The 24,932-nt window shown below is 43.8% G+C and overlaps 1 protein-coding gene across 2 annotated transcripts in view; it reads right to left on the bottom strand.

Annotated features, from left to right (window-relative positions):
* Positions 1-10,721: 10,721 nt before the first annotated feature.
* The window catches only part of nlrx1 (NLR family member X1), a 51,892-nt gene continuing 37,681 nt past the window's right edge, over positions 10,722-24,932 (bottom strand). For both annotated transcript variants that reach the window (XM_049725696.2, XM_049725695.2), the window contains one exon: positions 10,722-16,429. In XM_049725696.2, the coding sequence (XP_049581653.1) occupies positions 16,292-16,429 (138 nt within the window). In that variant the 3' untranslated portion in view covers positions 10,722-16,291. The remainder of the gene's footprint in view (positions 16,430-24,932) is intronic.

Genomic DNA, 24,932 nt, shown 5'->3' on the forward strand with positions numbered 1-24,932 from the left:
GCAGGGGCAGCAGCTTTAGGAGTGACTCCCAGGCTTCCCTCTCCCCAGCCACTTCATCCAGCTCATCCCGGGGGATCCCAAGGCGTTCCCAGGCCAGCCGAGAGACATCAAAGTCAAAGTCACCTTTATTGTCAATTTCTCCACATGCCAAAGATACACAAAGAAACCGAAATTTCGTTCCCCCCTATCCCACGGTGACAAGACATGGCTCACAACAGACAAACAAGTAAACAAGTATAACAAATGCGTGCTGAATAAATAATGAATAAATAACACAACAATAAATAAATAAATAAATAAATAAATAAATAAATAAGAGGAGCAGAAAAAAAAGGAGCAAGTGCGCGTACAGCAGACATTCCCGAAAATAGCGCAACAGTGCCGCACGCTACGCAGAAGGGGGTAGCGAGTTCAGGGCCCTAACAGCCTGGAGAAAGAAGCTGTTGGTGAGTCTGGTGGTGCGGGAGCGCAGGCTCCTGTACCTCTTCCCAGAGGGCAGAAGGTCAAACAAAGAGTGAGCCGGGTGACTCACATCTCTGGCAATCGAGGTTGCCTTGCGGGCGAGATGGGAGGTGTAAATGTCCTTCAGGGAGAGGAGCGAAGCACCAATAATCTTACCAGCTGTATTCACTATGCGCTGCAGGGCCTTCAAGTTCTGTTCAGTGCAGTTACCACCCCAGACAGCGATGCAACTGGTGAGGACGCTCTCAATGGTGCCACGGTAGAATGTAGACAGGACTGCCTGAAGAGCACATGCACGCCTGAGCTTCCGCAGGAAGTACAGGCGGCGCTGAGCTTTCTTTGCCAGTGACGAGGTGTTTGCGGACCAGGAGAGGTCCTCACTGATGTGCACCCCCAGGAACTTGGTGCAGCTCACCCTCTCCACCACAGCACCGTCGATGATCAGCGGCAGGTGTGTTGTGTGACCCTTCCGGAAGTCAACAATGATTTCCTTGGTCTTATTGACGTTCAGCAGGAGGTTGTTGTCCCTGCACCACGTGGTCAGAAGGTCAACTTCCGACCTGTACCGAGTCTCGTCGCCCTTCGTGATGAGACCCACCAGAGTCGTGTCGTCAGCAAACTTCACTATGCGGTTGTCGCTATAGGTCGCAGTGCAGTCATGCGTCAGCAGGGTGAAGAGCAATGGACTGAGCACGCAGCCCTGGGGGGCCCCCGTGCTCAGCGTGATGCTGGCGGAGATTTTGTCGCCAACACGCACCACCTGAGGCCTCTGACAGAGGAAGTCCAGTATCCAGTTGCAGAGGGAGGTACTGAGGCCCAGCTCGTCGTGTTTGCAGATGAGTCGCTGCGGCACAATGGTGTTGAAGGCAGAGCTGAAGTCCACAAACAGCAACCTCACATATGAGTCCTTTCTCTCCAGGTGGGTGAGGGCCGAGTGGAGGGCAGAGCAGATGGCATCCTCAGAGGACCGCTTGGCACGGTACGCAAACTGGAAAGGGTCAATGGTGGGGGGGGAGAACGGACTTGATGTGCTCCATGACCAGCCACTCGAAGCACTTCATGATGATGGGCGTCAGTGCCACAGGGCGGTAGTCATTGAAGCAGGACGGTGCAGGTTTCTTCGGCACAGGAACGATGGTGGCAGCCTTGAAACACGAGGGGACGATGGCCTGCTGCAGGGAAACGTTAAAGATGTCCGTGAAGACACCCGACAGCTCCCCAGCGCAGTCCTTCAGCGCTCGACCCGGGATGTTGTCAGGGCCCACCGCCTTACGGGTGTCAATAGCGGCAAGCGCCCTCCTCACACCGTCGGCAGAGAGGCGCAGGGGCTGCTCGTGTGGGGGGGGAGTGGACTTCAGCGGGCAAGTGCTGTTCTGGGCGTCGAAGCGAGCAAAGAAGCGGTTCAGATCGTTCAGCAGACGGACGTCGCCCTCACAGCTCCTCGGCGCGGGCTTGTAGTCCGTGATGGTCTGAATGCCCCGCCAAAGGCTACGTGCGTCCTTGCTGTCCTTGAAGTGGGTGGAGACCTTGCACGAGAACGCCTTCTTCGCTTCTTTGATGCCTCGGGACAGGTCGGCCCTCGCTGTCCTCAAGCCAGCCTCATCCCCCGCTCTGAAAGCCTTGTCCCTGGCCCTCAACAGTCTGAGGACAGTCCCCGTCAGCCACGGCTTCCAGTTCGCGCGAGTGACGACGGATTTCGAGACATAGTCTCTCTACCACGTCCTGGGTCGTACACGGGGTCTCCTACCGGTGGGACATGCCCGGAACACCTCCCCAGGGAGGCGTCCAGGAGGCATCCTGATGAGATGCCCGAGCCACCTCATCTGGCTCCTCTCAACGCTTCCTCCCAATCACGCCCTTACAGGTCTCACTGTCATTGCCCACGTGAGCATTGAAGTCACCCAGTAGAACGATGCTGGATTGTCAACAAACAGGGACCTAACGCCGTCAATCACCACACATTTTTTACAATTTGATAAGTATGATTGGATCCAGTGAATCACATTTGTAGAGAAGTTGAAGTAAGACAGTTTTGTGAGGAGAACGTGGTGGCTGACAGTGTCAGACACCCGCTTGAAATCCAGGAAGATCGCGCCTACATATGGGTTTGTATCCAGACTCTCTTTGGTTCTTTCATTGAATACACTATTTGCCGTTTCAGTTGAGTGTTGTGTTCTAAAACCAAATTGCATTGGGTGGAGTGGTGTCTCATCCTTATTGAGATGTTTAATCATTAACGTGGCCACCCACTTCTCTGCGATCTTGGATATGCAGGGGAGAATACTGATGGGTCTGTAGTTCTCAACCAGGACTTTGCTACCTGATTTAAAGATGGGAGTAATTAGGGCTACCTTCCAGGAAGAGGGGACCATGTTTTGTCTTATGGACTGATTAACCAGAATAGTGATGGGTTTAGCCAGGGAGTCACTGTGAGTCTTTATGAAGTTGGTATCAAACCCATATGCATCCTTAGCTTTAGATACCTTCAGTTCTGCAATAATCTTTTTTACCTCACTCCCATTTATTTCTTCAAACTCCAGGATGGGCTGTGTCAACGAGATCAGATGGGGAGAAATATCAGGGGGGGAGAACAGTTTAGTTATATCAGTATAATTATATACTAGACAGAAAAAAGTTGTTTAAGGTACTGGCTAGTGATTCAAGGTCAGTTGTAGTGACCTCACCTGTTTTCAGTTCAAGCTTGTTTGTACTCTGAGCAGTTTGCTTTCCTAGCAGCTTGTTTAGTACTGACCAGACCTTCTTTGCAACACCCTTTGCATTCTCTACAACATTAATAAAAAAGTCAGCTTTTGCCTTCCTTAGAAGCTGTGTTACAGAATTTCTGGCTGAGACAAATTTCTGTCTGTCCGTTGGTAGACCAGATTTGAGACTCTGCTTTAATAGGTAGTCTCTAGTTTTCATCATATTTCTGCAGTTTTGATCCAGCCAAGGCAGAACATGTTCTCTCCTAGACTTATTCTGCCCTTTTGTGGAGAAAGAGGCCAACAGCTGTTCTAGTTTGGATACAAAAGCATGACTATTTGTTTCAATGTCAGTGTGAGAGAGAGTGCTTCCCCAGTCAACTTGACTCACTGCAGCCCCCAGCTCTTCCAGCTTGTTTTTGGGTATGTAGTGAGTACATCAGTGTTTCCCAACCCTTTTTGAACGAATCGTTCACTCACGAGCCAACACTAACAGCAACACACACATAAATTGAGTATGTGCCGATGCCACAACATGAAATCTCAAAATTCTCCGATTTGCCACGCATGCACGATTAGCCTTGCGGAAACTGACCTGTGGTTTGGTAATCCTGTTACAATTCGCTCGGTATTTAATGTTGGACAATTTCCCACGGAACATCTCTCACATGACACCGGTGTGCCGCGGCACACTGGTTGGGAAACACTGGAGTACATGACGGGGTTTTTTTAGGTTGAGATGTGAATCTCTTTTTTGAGAGTTTCCTAGTCAGGAGTTTTAAGTTATGGTCAGATAGACCGGTTAAAATTTTTTAATTTTTTGTTATCCTCGCTGCTTTGTTGGCAAACACTAGGTAAATTTTAGTTTGGGATTTATCTGTTAGTCTAGTTTGCTTGTCAACTAGCTGCACTAAGTTAAAGGACTCTGTGATTTGTCTTAGATTTTTCCTGCTTTGTTTGTCATCCCAGTTTACATTCCAGTCACCTAGATAAATTGTTTCGTATTTTGATTCCCTAGATTTCAGGAGCGATTTGAGTTGGTCATAGAATTCGTTCTGAGCCTTAGGTTCCCGGTACAGACATATAATGGTGAAAGACATTTCTTCTGATAGAGATACTTCTACCCCTACACAATCGAACTTAAGATCAGAAGGATCACAATTTCTCTGCAAGTCAGAGTGTCTTTGATGTACAGAGCTACCCCGCCCCCCCTCCCAGCACCCCTGTCGTTTCTGAACACATTGTATCCTAGTCTCTTCACCAGGGCTGTGAGGGACTTATTGGACAGCCAGGTTTTCAGACAGTCCCAGACAGTTGATGTTAGACTCTGTGAGAAGACGTTCCATTTGGTTCATTTTGTTACCCATGCTTCGAATATTTATGTGTTGACAGAAAAAGCCCTTCGGTTTGCACCGGGGGTCCCAAACAGTTCTAGCGTGATTTAGAGTTTTAAACAGTTTGGTTTTACGTACTTTTTTAATACCGGATTCCCAGGGCCTCATCAAGGCACGATGGTAGTGACCTCGGGAGCTGTTGTTGTCGAGACGTTATCCCGCTGCCCGGGGCCTCTAGGCGCGGTGGCCACGGTCCCAGGTGGTGGTGTTGCGGGGTCGATGTTCAGCGGCCTGGCTCCGAAGCAGAGTCTTCCAGGCGCGATGGTCGTAGCCTCGGGAGCTGTTGTTGTCGAGCCGTTGTCCTGCTGCCTGGGGCCTCTAGGCGCGGTGGCCACAGCCCCAGATGGATCGCTGTCGACAGGGGTCAAAGCAGGAGGAAAGAGGACACCAAGCCATGCATGGAACACGGCCGGAGGTATATGTAGCCACGCTAGAAGGTTAGCTGCTTCAGATGGAGTTGGCGGCCAGCGCAGCAACTGCCGCATCGCGTCGGTCATGATGTTATTGATAGCCCCGTTTAGCCACTTTAGCCACGTTAGCTTGCTCGTCACTCGTCGCCGACGACCAGGAGCGTTTGAGTGATCACGCTAACAATCACTTGCGCTACTTTTCGGACTCATTTTAAAATGCCATTATTAAAATAGAGCTTAAAAAGAGTGGTTCGCAAACTAAAACTGTCTTCTGCTGTTTCTTGAGAAGTTCCGGGATTCTGGTGTGATTCAGCGATTAGGTGATCAGTTCAGTCGGTGATCAGTTCAGTGCTGCCGGTTCCCTCTGTCACCAATATTTGGGCCCATGTTGAATGACAATGTGATATATCTGCAACATGTTAATAGAAGGTATTCAAAGATTGTATGATCACCAATAAATTGTGGAGTTTTTTTTTTTTGATCGAATCTTGATATGCCACTGCAGTTCCAGAAGTGCCTGCTGTGTTTAAGTGCGCAAGGTCAGTCTTCGACAGCGGAAGTCCATCCTCATTCAAAATGGCACACAGGAGAGACGGGTTTGTTCACATCATTCGGCATTAAATCAATTTTAAATATCCAGAAAAACACAGTCATTAAAACCCAATAATCTGCCGGCACTGGAAGCTTTGATCTGAAGAGTCGTGGGTTTTTTTTCTTCAACGTCACGTCTGCTCTTTACTGATTGGTTCTTTCAAACTATCTGTTTGCTTAGGTTTGCTCCGTCAAAAAAAAAACGCTTGAAGCGACAATAGCGCAGTGGGTAGTTGGCTGGAGTATCCTTGCCTCCTGCTCCTCGGGGCTCATTGAGGTAATCAATTAAAGGTAATTTGAGTAAATTTGCTATTTCTGAAATGTGTATCCAACTGGTAGCATTAATCTACACTAAAGAAGTAAATCTCACTTCCAAAAAGGTTGGTGACCCTGTTAATAAAAAAAATACTGTAAAGATAGAAAGAATCACAGTGGCCCTCGTTTACTAACATGCGTGCGCACAGATTTGTTTGGAAAATATGCGTAACGAGTGATTCATCAATTTCTTTATACTTGTATTTGTGCGTATTTTGCAAAGAAATGTAGAACATCGTCAGACCCTGCGTTTGCACAACTAATGAAAGATCAGATGCTGTCCAAACGTCAAAAAACACATACCCAAGGTGCAAAACGTATTAGAACTACAGTTGTTCATATAAACAATAATCATTTTAACAGTAGTTTTTTTAAACAAAATTTACAATATGTCTGAAATAAAAAAGGTGAAAGGGACACTGCACATTTACGTTCAAGTGCTTGGAAGTGCTTCTGTACTGTATGTGACAGTATTCGCGGCGCTGTGTGTCAGTTGACCACCTCTTATGCAAGAGCAGACCCAGAAAATCCATCGAGTCGCTCGCATTAATCCCAAGTGTCAGAGTCCTCGTATGAGGGTGTTTTCACACTTGGTCCCTTTCAGCCCTCTAAACGAACTCAGATCGATGACTCAGCATTTTTTGTGCATATGTGAACACGCCAACCTAAAGGGAAATGTGCTTTCGGGAGTTTGCAAACATATTTTAAGGTTGTGTTAAACTTATAATCATATTAATATCTAGTATTGGAGTGCTCGTGTGGATTGGTGGGTGGCGAAGAATGTGCAGGCAAACTGCATGAACTTGTTTTCGTTGAAGTGTTGTGGATAGGCCCAGACAGGGAGTAACGGACGAGAACACCTCAAGGTCGGTGAGAAACGAGAACAACAGCACGTCTATGTGGTCGGGCTTCGCGGGGAAATCCAACCACCTGACCTCAGCGATAACACCGACATGGGGAGGAGATGGCCATCGACCAATCATCTCACAATGTTTTGCATGCTTTAATATTCATATTGTGTTTCTTTAAAACTGGGCAACCCGGAAGAATGTGTCGTCTTTTGGCGGTCACAAAAACGCACGAGTTTTAGTGTGAGGGACCCGGGACCCAGGCCTGTATTAGTGCGCTTTGTCAGGAATAAACAATTGGTAAATTTGATCTGATTGATCTACTGGTCTTCTCTTTGACAGAACGAACTCGCAAAATTGTTAGGTGCGCCAGTGTGTGGATTAGGACATAGCAATTTATGTGTTAAGTGTTGATCGCAATTTGGACTCAGATCAATAACTAGAATCCGTAACCTAACAAACCGTACTCAGACCCCCTTTAAAACTAACGGTACGGTTCACCTAATCTGTGCATTTTGAAGAACAAAGCGCACTGTGTTCACTTCGCCTTTTTGCACTGTATTGTAACCTCCTTGGCTTGCCGTAGATTGGTCACGTGACTGCAGGCGCAAAAACAAAACTGTAGAGAACAGAGAATCCGAAGTATGGCAGCAGCAAGTCGTGGTCGTGACGGTGGTTCTAATAGTAAACGTAGAGAAGCATGTGCCGTTCAAAGTTCTGCCACGGCACCTGGTCGTGGCATAGTTTGGGGAGAAGACGAAACGGAATGTCTTTTGGAAATTTGGAACGACGACAGCATTAAATCACAATTATCTACGACCCACCGTAATGCGAAAGTATTTCAAGAATTTTCTGAGAGAATGAAAGCAGCCGGTTTTGATAGAACTTCTATACAATGCAGAATAAAAGTGAAAAAACTAAGACAGAAGTATTTAGCTACTCGAGACAAAATGCGAAGAAGTGGGGAGTCAGGGGATTTCAAAGACACCATCAATAACCCCAGCACACTGAGGAAGCCCCCATTTATCCCTGAAGCCATTGATTATATCCCTCAAACCAGTGCTTCTTGGGACACTGATGAAGCGTGACTTGAGTACATGTACAATGGCAGAGACGGTTTCATGTGTGATCATGCAGGCAGTGGAGAGACCTATACCAAAGAGATGTGAGATTGAACGGTACTCTATATTAGTAGAGAGCCTCCATAGTGTAACAGCAAGGCAGTGCTCCACAGTTAGAGGTATCCTGTACCGAGTTCTCTGCCGCTCAAGGTATGGCCTCAACTGGTGGCAAAGGTAGTGGAAGGTATCCCTGCCCATCCTGAAATTACGCCTCCAGTCAGTGTCAGTCCAAGTACTTGTGCTCTCCCACCAAAGGTGAGACCTTGGTTTTGTCCAGCATGCTCTGTTAACAAATATCAATATTTCAACATCAAACATAACATGATATTTGTCTATTTCAGTTCTATATATCTGTCTATCTCAATTCTATCTGCCTCTCAATTCTATCTATTTGTCTATTTCAGTTCTATCTATCTATCTATCTATCTATCTATCTATCTATCTATCTATCTATCTATCTATCTATCTATCTATCTATCTATCTATCTATCTATCTATCTATCTATCTATCTATCTATCTATCTCAGTGCCCTAATAATATTCCCATGTACACTAGCTGTTTCTCTCCACACTGTTTCCACCCTTATCCTCTGAACCCCCATCACTGTCTCCCCATTCATTCATTCATTCATTCATTCATTCATTCATTCATTCATTCATTCATTCATTCATTCATTCATGCCTTTCAGGTGAAAGCTGAAGTCATAAATGTTGCCAGATTCAGATGTTGTTTGATCATTTTTTGTTGCAACAAAGTTCTTCTCCGCCATGCCAGTCTTCTTTGTAGTTTCCTCAAACGCTTTTTGTGTTCATATGTAACTCTATTTTCACTTGTATTGTGCGCTAATTTCACCAGAAAACACACAAGTGCAAGCACAGCAGCAGACATTTTGCTCCAACTGAAAACTACCCAGAATGCAGTGCAGTGGGAGTGTGAGAGCTCGAGAGGACCTAGTGTGAACAGAAAGAGGACTGAGGCCCCATCAAGGCTGAACTGACAAGAAAGAGAACTCGGTTCTCTTTGAAATACACTCACAATGTGAACACAAAAAGAACTGAGTTTGTTTCCTCTTGGTCCACTTTTTGGTCAACTTAAAGAGGCCTGACTTTGGTTCTTTTAAAAGGGTCCAGGTGTGAAAACACCCTGAGTGCAGTAACCAGGACATTTTCACAAATTTACAGTTGACAAATGACAACCGTCAATTAGATCCTATAGGCCCACGCATCGCTGAGTGGCATGAATACAAATGTGTCTATGCTCTAATACAGTGTTTCCCAACCTTTTTTCATTCACGGCACACCTTTTCATTGGAAAAAATCTCGAGGCACACCACCAACTAAAATCTGTTAAGTGTTACACCAGCTTCTGTATTAAAATCAGTTATATTACAACAAAAGACCTATTCCTATATATGTATGGGGAGTCGAATAATTGAATAAAGATAAATACTAATATTCTTTAAATTGTATTTCTTTTGTAAATGAAAGTGACAGTTTTTGAAAAAAGGTTTTAGACAGTGTAAGAAATAAACTATTGAAAGTGATTGTGATCAGAATCCAAAAGAATCAATATGGCTTTGTTTACTGTTTTAGGAGCAATCCAGGTTCTCCCGTTGAACTACATGCTCTGATTTCCATCGGAACGAAAACGTCATTTTCTTCTTCGTTTCGCTTCAGGAAGTGATTCCTTCACTCGTGTTCACTGAAATAAAATTTGTCCTTTTGAACGAATCGTTCACTCGCGAGCCAACACTAACAGCAACACACACATAAACTGAGTATGTGCCGATGCCACAACATGAAATCTCAAGATTCTCCGATTTGCCACGCATGCACGATTAGCATTGCGTTAACTGACCTGTGGTTTGGTAATCCTGTTTACAATTCGCTCGGTATTTAATGTTGGACAATTTCCCACGGCACAGCTGAACATCTCTCACGGCACACCAGTGTGCCGCGGCACACTGGTTGGGAAACACTGCTCTAATATACTATATTTATTCCTTGCAGTCGATTTGAAAAATTTTACTGATCGCCTCATAATTTATTTTTTTTGTGTTTTCATTCTCAAATTTAAGTTTGAAATGAATTAAAAATGATTTATATCTTTATCATGTTGTGAAGTTCAGTGTTTCAGCAAGTTTTCCAATTGCATGAATATTTTGATATGAACCTTTTGAACATAGGATAAGGACTGAGGAATTTATGATCGTCCCTTTTAACCCACTTAATCCTTTTATTTTGGGGGGGTGTCGTGCTATTCAAATAGGTGTGCTGCATGCACGCACTGTCGTTTAGAATGAATTCTGATTAACAGTTGTGCAAATGAAATGGGCTAGTACGCATGTGTCCAGAATCCGACGATGATTTTGTGTTTATATCAATGTATGCTCAGAGCACGAACGTTGCTACGCATTATTTTAGTAAATGAGGCCCTTTGTCACTGAGTAGAAAATGTCAGGTGAGTGAACCGCTACTTCATTGGAGAATTCACATTCTTATTTATGGGTACATTATTATTTATGGTTACATTTTGTGTTTAAATCTGAGCAACTTGGGACATCAACCATCACCAAAAAAAAAAAAAAAAAATCTGTTCCAATTTTTGGTGGTTCCACAGTATATGTGACATGAACGAACGAATGAATGAATACTGATGGAGGACTACTACGACTTAAACTTCTGCCAATTAAACCTATTCCAAACTAAACTACACACTCATACACACTCAAGGTCGCACTGACTCAAAGGGAGTCATTTATTTTATTTGGTTCACAGAGGCCTGACCTCAACTCTGGCAAAGCTGAGGACAGAAGAATTCAGTATCTCACCAGGCAGTGCTGTGCTGCGTTATGTACTATTTAATGCAGAATACTGATTCAATTGAGAAAGAAAGCAATGAGGGAGTCTTTATTGAAGATGCACAGCTGAACAGATTTAAGGGTTTACATTAGATCTGTATTCTTATACATTTTTTTCCAAACAATAAGGCAAAATTGTTAATTGCATAGGATTTGTAGTAAAAGTTGGACAGACAGCTGTTTTTCCTCAATACAGCAAAGGACATGCATCACAACACTTATTAGACCACATTATATCCTATAATAGAAAGAAAGGAATGACAAATAATGCAACACTGGACCATTTCAGTTATTATTCTGCAATCCATGGTAGTAAATACAGATAAGAACTTGTTACTCATAGAAAAAAAATCTACAAAGGCCCAAAAATATTTTCCAGCAACGGTCCACCAAAAAGGACGAAGGCAATGATCTATGTGAATGCTTAGTCGCATGATGACACATCTTTACAATGTTTAAAATGATTTATTAACAGAAATTACTTAAAACTACAAGTTATTCAGTATTCCTGATGTTTATTTTCATTTTAAATTATTCATTTTGAAATGTAGGTCCAAGCGTTACAATACTAGAAAGCAAAATCAACCATCATCAACCATCACCAAAAAAAAAAAAAAAAATCTGTTCCAATTTTTGGTGGTTCCACAGTATATGTGACATGAACGAACGAATGAATGAATACTGATGGAGGACTACTACGACTTAAACTTCTGCCAATTAAACCTATTCCAAACTAAACTACACACTCATACACACTCAAGGTCGCACTGACTCAAAGGGAGTCATTTATTTTATTTGGTTCACAGAGGCCTGACCTCAACTCTGGCAAAGCTGAGGACAGAAGAATTCAGTATCTCACCAGGCAGTGCTGTGCTGCGTTATGTACTATTTAATGCAGAATACTGATTCAATTGAGAAAGAAAGCAATGAGGGAGTCTTTATTGAAGATGCACAGCTGAACAGATTTAAGGGTTTACATTAGATCTGTATTCTTATACATTTTTTTCCAAACAATAAGGCAAAATTGTTAATTGCATAGGATTTGTAGTAAAAGTTGGACAGACAGCTGTTTTTCCTCAATACAGCAAAGGACATGCATCACAACACTTATTAGACCACATTATATCCTATAATAGAAAGAAAGGAATGACAAATAATGCAACACTGGACCATTTCAGTTATTATTCTGCAATCCATGGTAGTAAATACAGATAAGAACTTGTTACTCATAGAAAAAAAATCTACAAAGGCCCAAAAATATTTTCCAGCAACGGTCCACCAAAAAAACTGAAGGACGAAGGCAATGATCTATGTGAATGCTTAGTCGCATGATGACACATCTTTACAATGTTTAAAATGATTTATTAACAGAAATTACTTAAAACTACAAGTTATTCAGTATTCCTGATGTTTATTTTCATTTTAAATTATTCATTTTGAAATGTAGGTCCAAGCGTTACAATACTAGAAAGCAAAATCAATCACTTTGTCAGTATGTTAATTAAATTACAGGGATGAGAACGGCAAATGTGAAAAAGCATGGAAAAGTAGCGGATGGGGGAGTGGATTTTATATATATATATATATCACATACACACACATATATATATATCCATCCGTCCATCCATTTTGTGTACGGCTTTACCCCCATGGGGGTCGCGGGCGTGCTGGAGCCTATCCCAGCTGTCATCGGGCAGTAGGCGGGGGACACCCTGAACTGGTTGCCAGCCAATCACAGGGCACACAGAGACAACCATCCGCACTTGCACTCACACCTAGGGGCAATTTGGAGTGCTCAATCGGCCTACCAAGCATGTTTTCGGGGATGTGGGAAGAAACCGGAGTGCCCGGAGAAAACCCACGCGGACAAGGGGAGAACATGCAAACTCCACACAGGGAGATATACACTGCTCAAAAAAATTAAAGGAAAACTTTGAAAACACATCAGATTTTAATGGTGAAAAAAAACAATGTTGGATATCTACACTGATATGGACAGTTTAATGTCTCAGGAACAAAAGGATGCTACATCTTTTGATGGAAATAAACGTTTTCAGCCTACAGAGGACTCAGTATAAAGACACCCCAAAAATCAAAGCGAAAAAATGATGTGGCAGGCTCGTCCATTTTGCCTAAATTCAATTTTTGCAACTCAAAATTGTTTTCAATATCTTGTGTGGCCCACTCGAGCTTGTATGCATGCTTGACAACATCACGGCATGCTCCTAATGAGTCGACGGATGATGTCTTGTGGGATGTCCTCCCAGATCTGTCTAAGGGCATCAGCAAGCTCCTGTAAAGTCTGAGGAGCAACCTGGCGGCGTCTGATGGACCGAAACATTATGTCCCAGAGGTGTTCTATCGGGTTTAGATCAGGTGATCGTGAGGGCCACTCAATTGTGTCAATTCCTTCATCCTCCAGATACTGTCTGCATACTCTTGCCACATGAGGCCGGGTATTGTTGTGGATCAGGAGGAACCCAGGACCTACTGCACCAGCGTAGGGTCTGACCACGGGTGCAAGGATTTCATCCCGATACCTAATGGCAGTCAGACTGCCGTTCTCTAGTCTGTAGAGGTCTGTTCGTCCCTCCATGGAAATGCCTCCCCAGACCATCACTGATCCACCACCGAACCGGTCATGCTGAATGATGTTGCAGGCAGCATAGCGCTCTCCTTGGCTTCTCTAGACTCTTTCACGTCTATCACAGGTGCTCAGGGTAAACCTGCTCTCATCTCATCATCTCAAAGCACAGGGCGCCAGTGGCGGACTTGCCAATTCTGCTGTTCTATGGCAAATGCCAATCGAGCTCCACGGTGCTGTGCAATGAGCACAGGGCCCACTTCATTACGTCGTGCCCTGAGGCCACCCTCATGAAGTCTGTTTCAGACTGTTTGGGCAGAGACATTCACACCAGTAGCCTGCTGAAGGTCATTCTGTAGGGCTCGGGCAGTGCTCAACCTGTTCCTCCTTGCACAAAGTAGCAGATATCGGTCCTGCTGATGGAATGAGGACCGTCTACGTCCCTTCTAGCTCTCCTAGAGTAACTGCCTGTCTCCTGGAATCTCCTCCATGCTCTGAAGATTGTACTGGGAGACACATCAAATCTTCTTGCAACAGCACGCATGGATGTGCCATCCTTGAGGAGTTGGACAATCTGCGCAACTTCAGGAGGGTTAAGAAATCGCCTCATGCTCCCAGTCGTGATAATGACTCTAGCTAAAGCCAACACTTGTGGAAAAACTGTTAAAAAATATCAAGAGGGAGGAACTTGAAATGGCCTCCACCTGCAAAACCAGTCCTGTTTTGGGGACCATCTCGTAGTGCCCCTCTAGCGCACCTGTTGTTAATTCCATCAAAACCAATGCAGCTGAAACTGATTAACAACCCCTTCTGCCACGTATCTGACCAAAACCTTATCAGAAAAGTCTAATTGAATTCATGCCATACCCTGATAAAAAACTGTTCCTTTAATTTTTTTGAGTGTGTGTGTGTGTGTGTGTGTGTGTGTGTGTGTGTGTGTGTGTGTGTGTATATATATATATATATATATATACCGTATTTGCCGGTGTATTGGTCGACCTTTTTCGATCCAAAATCGACCGAAAAAATCGACCTCGACTTATACACCGAGTCATAAAATTTAACTTCGTATTCATCGCTTCAAATGTGATGGTAACCAAGGCTTGTTCTGGCCGACCGGAGGAACCCGCCGAGGCGGACACTTTACGGCGGTTGAGTCGTTGGCACTTAGAAAATATTCGCCAAACTTGGCCGGACTTCCAGGGGAAGAGGCCGAATTTTCGCTTGTGGTGGCCGACACGGGGAACCAGCCGAGGCGGACACTTTACGGCGGTTGAGTCGTTCGCACTTTGAAAATATTTGCCAAACTTGGCCAGACTTCCAGGGGAAGAGGCCGAATTTTCACTTGTGGTGGCCGACATGGGGAAGCAGCCGAGGCGGACACTTTACGGCGGTTGAGTCGTTGGCACTTAGAAAATATTCGCCAAACTTGGCCGGACTTCCAGGGGAAGAGGCCGAATTTTCACTTGTTCTGGCCGACATGGGGAACCAGCCGAGGCGGACTCTTTATGGCCCAAGAGCCGTTGGCACTTAGAAAATTTGAACCGGGCGGCGTGCGCGAGTGCGCAGCCCGCTGGAAGTCGAATGAGGCTCCGCGATTTCATCCGCGGTGCTTATAAAGTGCCGAACCGCTCGGCCGGAGCTATTTTCGGCCACCCAGCGCGTGTGCACGGCCTCCCGGCTGTGCCGGGCGGCGTGCGCGAGCTCGCCGGCTGCTGGAAGTCGAATGAGGCTCCGCGATCTCCTCCGCGGTGCTTATAAACAGCCGATCCGCTCCGCGGGAGGTATTCCCGGCAACTTGGCGCGTGCGCATGGCCTCCCGGATGTGCCGGGCGGCGTGCGCGAGCTTGCCGGCTGCTGGAAGTCGAATGAGGCTCTGCGATCTCCTCCACGGTGCTTATAAAGAGCCGGTCCGCTCGGCGGGAGCTATTTCCGGCCACTTGGCGCGTGTGCACGGCCTCCCGGTGGTGCCGGGCGGCGTGCGCGAGTGCGCTGGCCGCTGGAAGTCGAATGAGGCTCCGCGATCTCCTCCGCGGTGCTTATAAACAGCCGCATGCGCACGGCCTCCCGGAATTTGAACACATTTCGTCAATAAATTTCGCATATTGAATTTTGAAGTTTAATATAATGCAACAATTGAGCTCGACTTATACAAAGGATATATCATAAAATCGTAAATTTCCGTCGAATTTTAGGGGGTCGACTTATACACCGAGTCGACTTATACACCGGCAAATACGGTATATATATATATATATATTGAAGATTTGTTCTTTAACGACATCATGGCAATAGCCTAACATTAGTTTATATGTAACATCATGTTACTTTCTAAACCCACATGCTTGTAAAAGTAAAAACGTAGCTTTGTGTTTTTTTGTTTCGATGTGCTACCCTGCCCTGTAATTAACATTGCATCATACCATAGAAATCTTTTTTTTTCTGTGGCTAAATGTTTCATTTCTCTTCCAACGCACAATAGACTCTCTGCAGCTGTCACGCGCATTAAACACATTCTTACTGATATACTGTACGAACCCGCTTCAACCGACAAAAGTGCTAAACAATTAGACAGTTTTGAGCTGCTTATTCTATACAGTATTTTTGATCTTTTATAAAGAATGAAATGCAAATCATTTATTAAATCCACTTCAAGACTCTCAACCTGTGCATGTGTTCATGCATGTTAAATTACTCTTAAGAAAAAGGCAAAAACGCCTAGTAAAATAGAGTTGGGATTTTCAGAAATATTTTTCCTTTGATTGTTTTTCCTGTGATGTATTTCTTTTAGACATATTGCTCATCTTATAAAATATGTTCATCTTATGAAGAGGCAACCCTTGGCTGTGATATACAGAGAATGTCTGCTAACTGTTTTTGGTCTAAATGGGTGTTTGTGTAATGACACGAACACCCATGTGGAGGACCACAACGAGTGGTGGCTTTCAAAATGAATAATGAATGTTAAGAACTAGTATTATTGAGAGTGTTCCAGTTATTGGCTCATGCAGATGGAGGTGCCGTGTCTTTCTCCAGCATGTGTAGCGTTTGACGGATGCCTTTCTCCACCCTTCGGAAGTGAAGCTTTTTCCAGAGGCTCTGCTGCTGTTGACGTCCCCATTCCAGATCTCTTAGGAACACCTGCACAGGAGAGGACCATTTAACTGACAATGATAAATGAAATCACATCACCTTATTAAATACAATCTAACTCATAAATGTAATCACTCTGCTCTGAATCATGTGACAGGGTTTATGGAAGACAAGATTGAAGACTTTGGACCGCTCCGACATGACTCAATGATATTGCTGACTTCCTGTGCAAAGTCTTACCGTAATTTCCGGACTATAAGCCGTGACTTTTTTCCAAAATTTTATAGTCGGCTTATAGTCAGGTGCGGCTTATATAAGATTTTTTTCCTGATTTTTGTGATGACTTGATCACTTTTATACACTCGTAAAAAGGCTGTGGACCACTGTTGTGCGGTATCTTGAAGAAAAAACAACAACAAAAATACTATTATAAAACACTACTATGGCTGCTGCTTATTCTGGCTGTGTTGTTTGTGACTATTATGAGCTTTAGTAGGAATGCACGCTAGGTTACCTGCGTCAAAGGGCTCTAAAACCTTTCTCTTACTCTGCCATGTGACTCAGAGTGGCGCTGTTTGGACCATCTGCATTGTATTAAAACCCAATCAATCAGCATTTAAATTAAATTCTTCTGACATTTTGCTCACCAAAAACAATGAATGTAATGAATGTGAACTTTTAATGCATTTTATTCAGAAGGTTACTTTGAACCCTGAGGCTTAAATGGCGGCGCGGCGTATTTATGGATTTTTACGGCTTTCTGTGTACTGTCTTTCTTTGCAAAAAACTTATAGTCCGGCTTATAGTCCGGTGCGGCTTATGTAAGAAAAAAACTAAAATATCCCTGAATTTTAGCTGGTGCGGCTTATAGTCCGGTGCGGCTTATAGTCCGGAAATTACGGTAGGTATCTTATTCACCCTGTGAGCCAATCTGAACCGACATCACCACAGGGTAGGCTGGGCGCCCATAACATTACAGTCAATGGAGTACAGACTCATTTTCAAATGTCAGAGATGAATTAGGGAGAATTGTGCTGTGTTTAAAAAAACATTCAGTTTGAGTCATAGCCACGTTGCTAAGGCTTGTAATAAACCAATCTGTTTACCGTATTTGCCGGTGTATTGGTCGACCTTTTTCGATCCAAAATCGACCGAAAAAAATCGACCTCGACTTATACACGAGTCATAAAATTTAACTTCGTATTCATCGCTTCAAATGTGATGGTAACCATGGCCGTTTCTCATGCATCTCATTGTGCGTTGCACTTAGAAAATTTGAACCGGGCGGCTTGCGCGAGTGCGCGGCCCGCTGGAAGTCGAATGAGGCTCAGCGATCTCCTCCGCGGTGCTTATAAACAGCCGATCCGCTCGGCGGGGGCTATTTTCGGCCACTCGGCGAGTGCGCACGGCCTCCCGGATGTGCCGGGCGGCGTGCGCGAGTGCGCGGCCCGCTGGAAGTCGAATGAGGCTCAGCGATCTCCTCCGCGGTGCTTATAAACAGCCGATCCGCTCGGCGGGGGCTATTTTCGGCCACTTGGCGCGTGCGCACGGCCTCCCGGATGTGCCGGGCGGCGTGCGCGAGCTCGCCGGCCGCTGGAAGTCGAATGAGGCTCCGCGATCTCCTCCGCGGTGCTTATAAACAGCCGATCTGCTCGGCGGGGGCTATTTTCGGCCACTTGGCGCGTGCGCACGGCCTCCCGGATGTGCCGGGCGGGTGCGCGAGCTCGCCGGCCTCTGGAAGTCGAATGAGGCTCCGCGATCTCCTCCGCGGTGCTTATAAAGTGCCGATCCGCTCGGCTTGGAGCTATTTCCGGCCTCCCGTTAGTGCCGGGCGGCGTGCGCGAGCTCGCCGGCCGCTGGAAGTCGAATGAGGCTGCGCGATCTCCTCCGCGGTGCTTATAAACAGCCGCATGTGCACGGCCTCCCGGAATTTGAACACATTTCGTCAATAAATTTCGCATATTGAATTTTGAAGTTTAATATAATGCAACAATTGAGCTCGACTTATACAAAGAATATATCATAAAATCGTAAATTTCCGTCGAATTTTAGGGGGTCGACTTATACACGGAGTCGACCTGTACACCGGCAAATACGGTATGTCAAATATGTCAAGAATTCATCAAGTTACGAGTATTTAATTACGTAAATCATCCAATTTACCACCGGCTACAGCACAGCGCACCAGAGGAGTCGACCAGTGGTGACACCCTTTTAAGCCATCAAGCATTTCTTATAGAAATATGTGAGGCAAGTTCCCAAATTTATTGTATTTCATTTTACTATTTCCTTGTATTTGAAAGTATTATGTTTCTTTACAACATTATTGTGTAAAAGTAGCTAACTAAAATTCCTGAAGATGCATACTATTCAACAACAAGGTTTTGGAATGATTTTAAAATGCTTTGAATGACCTTAATCGCAGGTAAGGGAAAAGAGTTTAGTTTTTACCTCTTGACCGCAAATTTTCTACTTGCGCCTCTAAAATGTAATATTAGGGGCCACTGCGCTCCTAGTAATAACAATAAAAAAAAGTTTGAAGACCTGAAACGAAAGTCTTATTTCAGGATTCCTGGAGTCAATGGTTTTAAGATTTCTGCAAGCACTCTGAATACAACGAAATAAAGCTAGAACAAAATAAGATTTTTGGCGATTGACGGAATGGGGTCGAAATACAAAAAGTCCTGCCTAGCTACAAAAACAGATGTGCTCGAACCTCATTGAATAAAGTACATAAGCAGACAAGTATATTCACATATTAAATTAATAAAAGAAACATTTTAAGCATATAATTATACCTGCACACCAAACCAATAAAGAAGACATAACTAGACATTTTTATATATGGTGATGACATAGGTTTTTATAACTTCATGATCTGATATGTATTTCTGTGCACTTTAAAATAACAAATGTTTGTTGATATATTGCCTGAATAGCATAATGACCCTTAAGGAACTGTTTAATGCATGCCTAATGTTGTTCTAATTCACGGATACGGCCCAAGAGGTCAAAGAATGTTTTGTACTTGATTATATCTTATGTTTTGATTTATGCTTGATGTGACGTCGTATTTTGCCTATTGAATGTTCTGGACAGAAAGAAAATGTTTTGACTAATAATGAAAACTACGGTCGGAAGCATGATTAAACTAAGAATGTGACAAACAAACAAATGCATTGTAAGTGGTGAGTAAGAACTTTGCATAGTCAGGGAACATTAACGAATTGATGATGTCACACACAAAACTTCACATAAATCCGTACAAAATGACAAAAGTGGAAGGATGATGAATGGACGAGGTGCGACAGTGTATGTGCAAGTATGGAGGAAAATGTTTACAGGAAGGTCACTTGGAGATAAATCCAGCAGGTGCCAGAGGGAGGCAGCCAAGAACCCGGCCAAAGATGATCGCCAAGGTCGAAAGACGAAAAGGAAAACAACAGCCCCCACACACATCGAATCGCCCATAATCAACACCCATGGAATCAAACTCTCCTGCGAACTTGTCCCACCCCAAAGACTCATCGGCCATCAAACTCGGCCCACACTGGCATGTGCAACTGAATATAAGCTGACCAAAGAACCTTGAACGTTGCCTTTTCTGAATGGAGACTTTCTGCTCTTGAGCATGGTCGCACGAAAGGCTGTATTTTGTACTTTCCTGAAAACAGAGCTTTCTTAACAAGAATTGTGATTGAACTGAACCAACCTGTGTAAGTCTAAATTTTGTTTCGGTGTCTCAGTCTTTTCCCTTACATTGCAAAAGACAACGAACACGCATGGAGTAAATTGGATAACAGGTGATTGGCTCTGGCTTTTGCCGTGAGGCACAGATAGTGCGCTTCCTAAATTGTGAACCAAAATCCAACACGACGTACACTGGAAGCTTATACATACAAATTTTCGGATCGACGGCAGAGGTAGTACCCCATACATGGACTTTACGGAAAATGTAAATCAAACGAACCCTTACAAATTTCAATTAACTATATAACGACGTATGAACAATTCAGCTGACATAAAGCCTCTCAGAACGCGTTGTGTTTGCATATGTTGGTACTGGTAAAAGGAAATAGACAGACGTGACAGAGCACTTTAGCCGTGGAGAGGCTGCTCATTTCTTGCTTTTAAATCAGCCATGGAGAGGCTGTTGAAGTCATCATACAATAATTTCTAATGGGGAGATGGTGATCGCTTCCTTCTGTGACGTAGTCAGGGTGACATTATTATTTAATACAGTTCTACCACATACGTAAGTGCCAATGTTGGGCTCGCTTTACCCTCCCTTTAATGTTTAATGGACATTTGTTGCTTTAGCTATATTGTAGTGAACATCCAACAGAGCAGGACATCTGCACTACCTATGTTGTAATAGCTTAGATTTCCATTACAGCCAGTTCCTGCATTCATGTGCTACCTTTTTCAAGAGGATATGACTAGGATTTACATGCATCCAAAATTGCAACACAGTTTCATCTGAATTTATCTGGGGTGATTAATGAGATTGGGACAATCACGACTAACAATGGCATTGAGGTCAACTTACTGAAAAGGAAAAAGTGTCCAAACATGATGAGATGTGCGCCCCTTTTGACTCAATTATTTTGCAAAACTTACTTGTATGAGCCATCAAGTGTGCTGTCATTAGAATAAGATAATAACAAATTATACAGAGCTTAAGATCAGGGGATGCTTTGAGAATAATTGTCAATTTGTTTGTTTATGCGAAGCCCTTTGTGACTGCTTGTGATTTACGTCCATACAAATAAACTTGACTTGACTTGAGCTTTATTGCGATTTTGCAAGCCACACCAACTTAGATATTTTCATATAAACAATACTAAATTGTAAAATTGTATTTTTCAATCATATTTATTGTCTTTATACTTAAAATCTTATCTGCCAAGGGATTACACGGAACCTAGTCAACTCAAAGTCAGCATTTTTACACGCAAAACTTCATTAATATGCACGCTATCTTTATAATCAAATACTCATTCAAAAATACATATGAATTGCATTTTTATAGTAGGTAAGCTGAAGAAGTGTAGCCACCCCTGCCCATTAATTATATGTCACGTAACAACTTGAGTTGTGTTGACTGGAAATGCAGTAAAACTGACACTCCACTCTTCTGCATCTATTCCAGGAATGACCTATTGCCATATGTGTTAGAGATTTGCTCACTCCAACTTATTTTGCAAGAACCACACGGGAGACAAGTAAGTCCTTTTAGACACCTGCAGGTGGAGAGTTCACTCGCTCAAGGAATGAAAATCTGAACGTCTCCTTCCTGCAAGGGCATATTTATTAGGAGGAACAGAGTGGGGGTGAGAGTGGACAGGTTTGGTCAACCCCCGGTCTCTGGTAAGATCAGAGCAGGGGGTGTTTTACGATGTTGTGGGAAACAGAACAACTTTGAATGCTTCCTCTGCAGCTGGTCACTCAAGCAGAGGAAGCAACCACTTTATTTTACTGCGTTGTGAGAGCAAGACAAGATTGGTTAATCATTATAGTCTACATTCCAACATAATCCTATGATAAAGATAACCTGGAAAACCCTAACAATATGGGTATTTTTATCAGTGGGTTTTGTAGGCCAACCCAACCACCGGGCCGCGGACCGGTACCGGTCCGTGGGTCACTTGGTACCGGGCCGCCAAGCCGCACAGTTTACTCGACCCGCTTCCAGTCAAACTACTTAAAGAATTATTTCCAATTTTAGGACCGTCCGTCTTAAATATAATCAATCTGTCTGTTTCCTCTGGGATAGTGCCAACAGCCTTTAAAACCGCTATTATTAAACCGTTACTTAAACGAGCAAATCTTGACCCGGACTGTCTCAGTAATTATAGGCCAACCTCCCATTCATAGCAAAACTTCTTGAAAAAGTAGTAGCGCAGCAGCTTATTGATTACATGGTCGCTAATAATCGATATGACTCTTTTCAGTCTGCTTTTAGAGCTAATCATTCTACAGAGACAGCACTTGCTAAAGTGACTAATGATCTCCTCATAGCTATGGATTCAAATACGTCGTCTGTATTGTTACTACTCGATCTTAGTGCTGCCTTTGACACTGTAGACTTCGATATTTTATTAGGGCGTCTTAAAAGTTGTGTTGGTATCTCAGGGTCAGCACTCACCTGGTTCAATTCCTATCTATCAGACAGGACGCACCGAGTGGTCCATAGCAATACGTCCTCTGAGCTCTATAATGTTGCGTGCGGTGTCCCACAGGGATCGGTACTCGGACCGATTTTATTTAATATTTATATGATTCCGCTTGGGGACATAATACGTAAATATAATATTAGTTTTCAATGCTACGCGGATGACACCCAATTATGCCGTTATCGATGACAGATCCGCGGGACTGTTGTAATCTTGAGGCGTGCCTTGCGGAGATCAAGCAATGGATGTCTCTCAACTTCCTTCGTCTTAACCCAGATAAAACTGAGATGTTGAAAATTGGTCCTACTCGTTATCAACACTTATTTAAGGAAACCACTATAACTATAGATAACTGTACTATCACTCAGAGTGATACGGTAACTAATCTCAGGGTAATATTTGACCAAACGCTCTCCTTTCAAAAACACATTAAGAATATAACCAGGATTATGTTTTTTCACCTTCGGAATATTGCTAAGATTCGTCCTATCCTCTCGACCGGGGATGCAGAAACTATTATACATGCGTTCGTCACGTCGCGCCTGGACTACTGTAATGTATTATTCTCTGGTCTTCCTAAGTCCAGTATCAAAAGTCTACAGTTAGTGCAAAATGCCACTGCAAGGCTGCTCTCACGGTCAAGAAAATTTGATCACATTACCCCAATATTAGCCAAATTACATTGGCTCCCGGTCCATTTAAGATGTGACTTCAAGGTTCTTCTACTAACCTATAAATCACTGCATGGCTTAGCGTCTTCATATCTCGTCGACCTAGTCATTCCTTATGTTCCGTCTTGTAACCTTCGTTCGCAAAACGCTAGTCTTTTAGTTACACCGAGGGCCAAGAAAATGTCTGCAGGTTCTAGACCATTCTCTATTCGGGCTCCAGAGCTTTGGAATGCCCTACCAATGGATATTAGAACTACTACCTCAGTAGAAACATTTAAGACACGTTTAAAGACACATTTCTATGAGATGGCCCTTAACTAACTTGTAGTGGCCGATACGGCCGGAGTTTGTTTTGTTCTCTCTGCCCACCCCGCTCCCTGGCTGGGGAGGGGGTTAGGTGGCGCAAAAGCTGATAGCGGCTAGCTGGATTCTCGAGGACCAATTCAAGATGAGGAAACTGCAGCTCAACCTCCTTGAAGACACTGCCAGGACAATCGAGGGCACCTCCGACATCCATTTATTCATTGATTTTCATATTATGTATTACTTGTGCCCTCTCTGCATCCATTACAACCTGGTGATCCTGAAAGGGGGATCCTTCCATCTGTGGTCCCTTCTCAAGGTTTCTCATTTTCCCCTGGCAAGGGTTTTTGAGTTTTTCCTTGCCCTTTTGGGAGCTTAAGATCAGGGGATGCTTTGAGAATAATTGTCAATTTTTGTCTACGTGAAGCCCTTTGAGACTGTTTGTGATTTAGGGTTATACAAATAAACTTGACTTGACTTGACACAGAAAAAAACAAAATATTTTTCTTTATCGACGATCAATTAATTAATGGTCAAGACGCTCGTCCCGGTCACGTGACATGTTTCCCCAGTCGAGCCCGCAAAGCTAGCAAAAATAAGTAAGAATTTATTTTGAAAAATATAAAAAAAATTGGCGATTCTCTCCCAATTACATCCGTTGGTTCAGGTCAAGACGCTCGTCTCGGTCACGTGACATGTCACCCCAGTCGAGTCCGCGAAGCAAGCAAAAATGAGCAAGAAACAGAGATGTTTGGAAAGCTTCTTTGGAAAGGGTAAAAAGCCCAACGAGGAGACGGAAGAAGAAGAGGCTATGACTTCTAAGAAAAGGAAAGCTGCATTTCAAAGAAACTTTCTGGAGTCCTACTTAAAATATGGATTTATCGCCACAGGTGACTCTGACGCGCCAAGCCCACTCTGCATAATATGTGGCGGCAGGCTAGCTAACGAGGCAATGAAGCCTTCAAAACTGCTTCGGCACATGGAGACTAAGCTTCCTGCATTAAAAGACAAACCTTAACCACTTCGGGTGTCATTGTCTCCGATTACGCCTAGATGGGACCGGCTCATTTCTGAGAAACAAGCTCAGTGCTCTCACTAATTCAACGTAATGGTGAGTTTTATTTTTATGTCTTTTATACTTGTTTTTATGCCAGTTGTATCATTTTATTTCATCGTATTTATATAAATGTATTATTTATTTATATAAAGCCCAGTCCGCGAAAATATTTCTGACACGTAACCGGTCCGTGGAGCAAAAAAGGTTGGGGACCACTGTTGTAGGCGACAGCAGGAATTTGATGTGGAATGGGGATTGGAAAACATTAAGGCTCACAATGGGGCAAAGGCAATGTCAAAAGTTGTACAATTACAATTAATTACGACTCTGCAGGAGGAGGAGGA

The sequence above is a fragment of the Syngnathus scovelli genome, chromosome 7, assembly GCF_024217435.2.
Source record: "Syngnathus scovelli strain Florida chromosome 7, RoL_Ssco_1.2, whole genome shotgun sequence".
Taxonomy (NCBI): Eukaryota; Metazoa; Chordata; class Actinopteri; order Syngnathiformes; family Syngnathidae; genus Syngnathus; species Syngnathus scovelli.